The sequence below is a fragment of the Palaemon carinicauda genome, chromosome 28 (assembly GCF_036898095.1).
Source record: "Palaemon carinicauda isolate YSFRI2023 chromosome 28, ASM3689809v2, whole genome shotgun sequence".
Lineage (NCBI taxonomy): Eukaryota > Metazoa > Arthropoda > Malacostraca > Decapoda > Palaemonidae > Palaemon > Palaemon carinicauda.
In genome coordinates this window covers 99,618,181-99,625,680 of record NC_090752.1, presented here as the reverse complement: position 1 = coordinate 99,625,680, position 7,500 = coordinate 99,618,181, and the positions used below count along the sequence as shown (strand labels likewise).

The 7,500-nt window shown below is 33.5% G+C and overlaps 1 protein-coding gene across 7 annotated transcripts in view; it reads left to right on the top strand.

The window, feature by feature from the left end:
- Positions 1-5,845: 5,845 nt before the first annotated feature.
- Positions 5,846-7,500, top strand: part of sdk (sidekick cell adhesion molecule) — a 223,097-nt gene continuing 221,442 nt past the window's right edge. For all 7 annotated transcript variants that reach the window (XM_068352202.1, XM_068352203.1, XM_068352200.1 and 4 more), the window contains exon 1: positions 5,846-6,454. In XM_068352202.1, coding sequence (XP_068208303.1) covers positions 6,334-6,454 — 121 coding nt within the window. In that variant the 5' untranslated portion in view covers positions 5,846-6,333. The remainder of the gene's footprint in view (positions 6,455-7,500) is intronic.

Genomic DNA, 7,500 nt, shown 5'->3' with positions numbered 1-7,500 from the left:
AGACGACTTCTGCTTCGCTGTGATGGGGATGAAGTTAGATCTGTTGTCGTTGGTGCCATCTTGCATGGCTGTGAAGACCAACTCTGGATCCACACACTCTGCCACACAACTGGCAAGTCAGGTCTGGGTTGACCGGGGATATCCGATCTCGACGGTTTTGTCTTCTCTCCCTGCGCTGTTGTCTTGCCTGGTTCCGGGTGTCTTCAAGTTGATTGACTCCAGCTGTTCCAATCAAGGGTGTGACCACTGACCCACCCACTCAAGCAGCATAGCAGACTGTCATTGCAGTCCTCTAAGATACATTCCAAGAAATCTCAACTAGGCTTTGCAAGCGAAGGGAGACTACCATACAATATGATAGCTATAAATCATAGCCCTTCCTTATGATTCGGACAGTTGGGTAGAAGTCCGACATACTTTTACTGTTGGAAAACTAGGTAAAGACATTGGAGTGCTCTTTGCTATAAATGAATTATAAAAGGAAATTCATTTCAAACCCTTAAGGCAAACAGGTCAGTATGAAAATTAAATAGCTTTCAGAAGTCCTGCAATTTCCTCTATTTTAGTAATTGTTTACATTTAAAACAATCTTCGTTCACCATATAGCTATTGGTGCACTTCTAAAAGTAGAATGTATCACCCAAAATATGCCCACCTCGTTGATATGTGCAGCAAATTCATGTAGGCCTACTTTTTTCCAGAACAGAGGAACAGGGAGAAAATGCCTATTTGCGAGCGAAGCAAGTCTTGGCGAATCCAAGATCATTTAAAGGACATTATATAAATTACATGTAATTGTGATGCTTTAATTTCACGCCAATTGCATGAAACATTTATTTTTCAAACCGGTTATCTAATGTATTTCATACATTTCTGACTATTGTTATTACTGAAAATCAATAGTTTATAATGTTGCTTTACTATAAAACCTCTGTGTCTTACGGGGGTCTCCAATTGCTATTTTTTTATGAGGGGGGGGCATGACTACGGAACAGGTATATTTACCTAATAATTATGAATATGGTAAATAAAACAAGTCTCGGCCTATAGCAAAGAGAGAGAGAGAGAGAGAGAGAGAGAGAGAGAGAGAGAGAGAGAGAGAGAGAGAGAGAGAGAGAGAGAGAGAGAGAGAGAGAGAGAGAGAGAGAGATTGGCATAGTTAGCGCTCTAAGGCAAGCTAGTTTTCTCTAACCAAATAGAGACCAAACCTAATATAGAAAATGAATTTGTATGGATAACTATACCATCTTCAAGAATCTCCCCGTCGCTTGTCAAAATACTAATAGAATACTCCTTTATTCCTCGTCAAGTAACTAAGCAAATTTCCTTATCTCTAATCATAAGTGAGAGTTTTAACGATTTAATCTCTTTATAAAAATGAGTCTCAAGAAATAATGAAGAAATTAGCGATTTAGGAACATTTGAAACATACCTAAGTTCAGTGTTGATGTGCCATGACAGTCAGGCGTATATCAGTTAATCTCGTTGTTTTTATTTTATGTTTCAGCATATATGCAAAATAACCAATTAGCATTAAACATAAAGGAGATGTTTAATTTTTAAGGACCTAGTTCTTTTTTTAAATATAGGCCTACTCATACACAGATACTTATAAACGGTGTTATGATTTTATAGAGTGAAATGTTGGAAACTGCACATTGTGAGGTTCTATAGCAGTGTATCAGCTCTTCTAGGAGAAGGAGACTCCAAAATTAAACCATTGTTCTCTAGTCTTGGGTAGTGCCATAGCCTCTGTATCATGGTCTTCCACTGTCTTGGGTTAGAGTTCTCTTGCTTGGGGGTACACTCGGGCACGCTATTCTATCTCATTTCTTTTCTGCTTGTTATGTTAATGTCTTTATAGTTTATTTAGGAAATATTTATTTTAATGTTGTTGCTCTTCTTAAGATATTTTATTTTCCCTTGTTTCCTTTCCTCACTGGGCTATTTTTCCTGTTGGGGCCACTGGGCTTATAGCATCCTGCTTTTCCAGCTAGGGTTGTAGCTTAGCAGTTAATAATAATAATAATAATAATAATAATAATAATAATAATAATAATAATAATAATAATAATAATAATAATAATAATAATAATAATTTGGTTCGTGTGACGATAAGTACCATAATCGCTATACTGGACAGAGAACATATCCGGGACGCTATCCCCCTCCCCACCCTTTTATCAACGGACTGGGATGCAAGTCAGGGGGGGAGGGGGAGGGAGGAGCTAGACTAGGTCACGTTCCAGCGCTATATTCACCCATATTCCCTTATATATAGTTATTGTTGATAACACACTTATTTACAAATGGTCATTTCTGTGTTGTAAACCAATTTTATGTAAGAAAACATAATAAAGCAAAGGCAATTGTGGGGTAGGCCTACTTCTTGTACACAGTATTGACATTTGTATTCAGGAATTTAAAATTAATTGTTCAGATTACGTTTAAAATGCATTGTTGGGTGAGCTGTTACGTTTACCTGCATTTATTTTACCACTTGTCATCTCACTGACGGGACAGTAGCCTACACACACACCAACCCACACAAAGAAAAGGGCATAATTCATTCCTATAGAACTTTTAAAGATCACTGCTTACTGGTGAGCTATATAGATAGATGAAAGGTTTCATTCATGATATAAATATAATAAAATACTTAGTTTTCTATTTCAAGCATCCAGCCGATATTTCTGTAAATATATAAAATAATTTATTACGCGAGAAGAACACTCTGGTATTAAAAGTTTTTTCTTTTCTGCCAGACGTACGATTCAGTGTTTGAGTTTTTTACTTACCTGGAATTTTACTATATACCATCGCATTGAATTGCGGAATGTCTAATTATATCTATATTGGATAAATTATATTAAGATTCAATTATTAAAGTTATCTATATCATTAATCAATGCAAGTAAACGCCTTTTAAATATTTCCAGCTACAACAAAAACTTGGGAGTAACAAACTGATGTACGATGATCCTCATAAGCAAACGATAGCGCAAACTTCGGTGAGTTCGATGGGCTATAGAAAAGTAAATTTTATATCGGTAAATGTGAATATTGAGAAGCTTTGGGGCTACTGTGTTCAGTGTTCATTTATTTAGGTTATTGTTAATTCAACTTCGACGTTAGGGGCCGACAATCAAGGAATTGACGGCTTAAAATGCAAGTGTTGTAGTATACTGATCACAAGTATTGATTGGTAACGGTTACATGTTTAGCAGCACCCGCTGAGAGAGAGAGAGAGAGAGAGAGAGAGAGAGAGAGAGAGAGAGAGAGAGAGAGAGAGAGAGAGAGAGAGAGAGCCCGTGTTGTACGATGGTGAAATCTACGAAATGTTATTAAGGACAAAAACTTTATCATATGCTTGTGTATGTTTTAAAAGAATAGGAGAATCGATTTACAAAATTACCCTAAACATTGAACATGGATTGAAGGTGATTAAGTAATCATAATTTACTTTCCCTACACTTATCTATAAGTTAGAATTATCCACTGACCAGTTACAAGAGGAAATATAATATGGTAATATTATTTATTATAAAAAAAAATGAATAACCGTGATAATAATAATCTAATATTAACATTTTCAGACTGAAAGATTAAAAACTAGTCTGATCAGAATAATATTGATAAAATTAGATTGTTTAATTTGTAATATCATTTCAAGTCTAACAATTACTTATAGTTATTGCATTTCTATTATTTTTCTGTCGAATTCAAAGACTCAAAACCAGAAAATTTCAAATAATAGCACATATTACAGGCTTAAATGACAGTCACACCTCGACTCTTTAAATCAAGAGTATGGTCCCAGGTACGACAATGGTACTATAGTTATACCTAGTGCATTCTTCTGTTTTCATATTATTATTATTATTATTATTATTATTATTATTATTATTATTATTATTATTATTATTATTATTATTATTATTATTATTATTGTTATTATTACTTGCTAAGCTACAACCCTAGTTGGAAAAGCAGGATGCTATAAGCCCAGGGGTTTCAACAGAGAAAATAGCTCAGTGAAGAAAGGGAACAAAGAAAAATAAAATATTTTAAGAAGAGCAACAATATTAGAATAAATATCACGGCAAAGGTACTATTGTTATACCTAGTGCATTCTTCTGTTTTCATATCATTTGATTATTATTATTATTATTATTATTATTATTATTATTATTATTATTATTATTATTATTATTATTATTATTACTTGCTAAGCTACAACCCTAATTGGAAAAGCAGGATGCTATTAGCCCAGGGTTTCCAACAGGGAAAATAGCCCATTGAGGAAAGGAAACAAGGAAAAATAAAATATTTTAATAAGAGTAAAAACATCAAAACAAATATATCCTTTATAAACTATAAAAACTTTAACAAAATAAGAGGAAGAGAATTGAGATATAACAGTGTGCCCGAGTGTACACTCAAGCAAAAGAACTCTAATCCGAGACAGTTTCATTTACATATAAACAACAACATCAGTAGTTTGTAGTTCACTGCAGGACAAAAGTCTCAGACATGTTCATATTTATGTCTGAGGCTTAGATGGTGGGAGACTCTAGTCTGATCGCTCACAGCAAACCAACATAGTATGTGTGTCCCTGTCTAGAACAGCTTTGGTCATTATGGGGATATATAAACACATCATGTAGGCCTAGGTCTTCCAACTCTTCTAATGCCTTTTGGTGCCCAAATTGGTGGACTAAGCTCTTGGGGAGTGCGAAGAGAATGCCCAAACCTTGGCCCAAACCATCTCCATCTACCCCTCACCGTAATCTCATCCTCATATAGCACTCAAGTAATCTCTCTTATAGTTTCGTTTCTAATCCTGTACTGCCATTTAACTCTCCATGTTCTTCTGAGGGTTTTGTTCTCAAATCTACAAAATCTGTTGGATATTGTTTCATTGTCATACCACGATTCATGTCCATACAGTAACACCGATTTCACTAAACTGATACATAACCTGATTTTTTTTATGTGATTTCACATTTGATTTCCAAATTTTATTCAACCTAATCATTATATGATTTACTTTTTTCGATCATTCATTAAACTCAAGTTCTAAAGATCCTGTATCAGAGATCATAGTTGCTAAATATCTAAATGATTCCACCTCAGTAATAGTTTATATATGACATATCTGTTTTGACGTTGTTACTGTTTTTAGAATGATTTATGGTTAATTTGTTCCCATCATTTATTTATTTCCTTATTTCCTTTCCTCACTGGACTATTTTTCCCTGTTGGAGCCCTTGGGCTTATAGCATCTTGCTTTTCCAACTAGGGCTGTAGCTTAGCTAACAATAATAATAATAATAATAATAATAATAATAATAATAATAACAATAATAATAATAATAAATCAGTGAGCCAACGAACTTAAAATCATGCTCCTGATAGCAACTCTAAATTAAAATGAATATAAGTCTTTATATATATATATATATATATATATATATATATATATATATATATATATATATATATATATATATATATATATATATATATATATATATATATATATATATATGACATATCTGTTTTGACGTTACTGTTTTTAGAATGATTTATGGTTAATTTGTTCTCATCATTTATTTATTTCCCTTTCTCACTGGGCTATTTTTCCCTGTTGGAGCCCTTGGGCTTATAGTATCTTGCTTTTCCAACTAGGGTTGTAGCTTGGTTAATAATAATAATAATAATAATAATAATAATAATAATAATACGCTAACAAATAGCGTACAAGAACTTAAGCAACGCGGTACGATATCTTGAACTGCCTTGGGGTTACCAGCGAAGTTGACCAGTTTGTGATTCACCCACACTCGGGAATTTCAGTGTTCCCTTGGCTGTGAGCATCGAAGCACCAACAATCCTTTGTATTTTAGTAACTCTACTTTAACAGACCATAATAAGGATGTGGAATGTGCTGTTTATATGACAAGGATAGTTTTAGACGTTCGCATTTGCTAGTTTGTGGTCTGAGAATTTTGGCAGAAAGTGAAAAGTGCAGTTTTTAAATGGCGATAGTAAGTGTTCAGGTATGACATTGTGCAGTGATACTGTTCAAATGGACGTTGTGAATCATTGGAAGTGCTTCAGGTGTTGAACACAATTATTATCCTATCCAGGGCTGGTTAAGGATGCTCTCGTCTCCCTGAGGAGATATAAAGGAGGCCCAAGAGAAAAACCTAACATGAGTCTATAGCGACATTCCAGACTCGTGCTTGCCGTGCGAGAAGTTGTGAATTCCACTCACCCCCCCCCCCCCTACCTTCCACCCCCCTCCCCCCTCCCCTTCCCGACAACCTCATGGAAGGTGTGAGGTTGACTAGGGGTTTCGGTGCTCCAAACATGAAGTGCTTCATTTTCTTCCAATGGTGGAAAACTTGGTCGTTATTACTGATGCTTTATGCACCTGCAAATGCTCAAGGTAGGTCTAGAGGTTTAGTGGCATTGCATTCAAATCTCCTGCGCTAGCATCATCCTCTCACGTGTAAAGTTGGGTTTCCATTCATTTGTCGTAGCCCTAAGCACATTTTTAAGGGGGGTTTCCTCTGGAAAATACCAGAAGATGAATTAGACAAGTGTTCATCCACAGTTGTCATGGCAACATGCCTAAGTCTAACGTCAACGAACGATTTTCTTTGTTTTTTTACTTTTTATTTCAACAACTCCTATTCTGTGTCAGCATTGCAGAAAGTGCAATGTTAATTCACAGATTAAAAGCTTTCTTTCCATGGTTTATAAAGGGTCAATTGATAGGAAGGGTCGAACTCTCATGTCGGAGCCTAGATGCAAAAAGATGCAATTTTGTTTACTATTTGTAGTTTGGCGTATCGTACAATCATGACATTAACCCTCTTTCATAAACAATCAGAAGGAATATATATATATATATATATATATATATATATATATATATATATATATATATATATATATATATATATATATATATATATATATATACAAACAAGACCTTAAAATCGATTGGGTATCACATTGTTTGAACTTATATTAACCAATATATATATATATATATATATATATATATATATATATATATATATATATATATATATATATATATATATATATATATATATATATATATATATACTGGTTAATATAAGTTCAAACAATGTGATACCCAATCGATTTTAAGGTCTTGTTTGTATATATATATATATATATATATATATATATATATATATATATATATATATATATATATATATATATATATATATATATATATATATATATATATAGTGTGTGTGTGTGTGTGTGTTTCTGCATGCTTTCATGTACCAGTCTTAGGCCGATGTGAATGTATCGTTCTATAAACTGTATGGTTAACTTTAGCAGTAAATATTTGAAGGATATTTAATACATTACTTCGCAATGAAATAAGAAAACACTGTCTCCAACAGGGATTTATGAAGTGATGTATTAGAAACATAAAATTGAGATTGA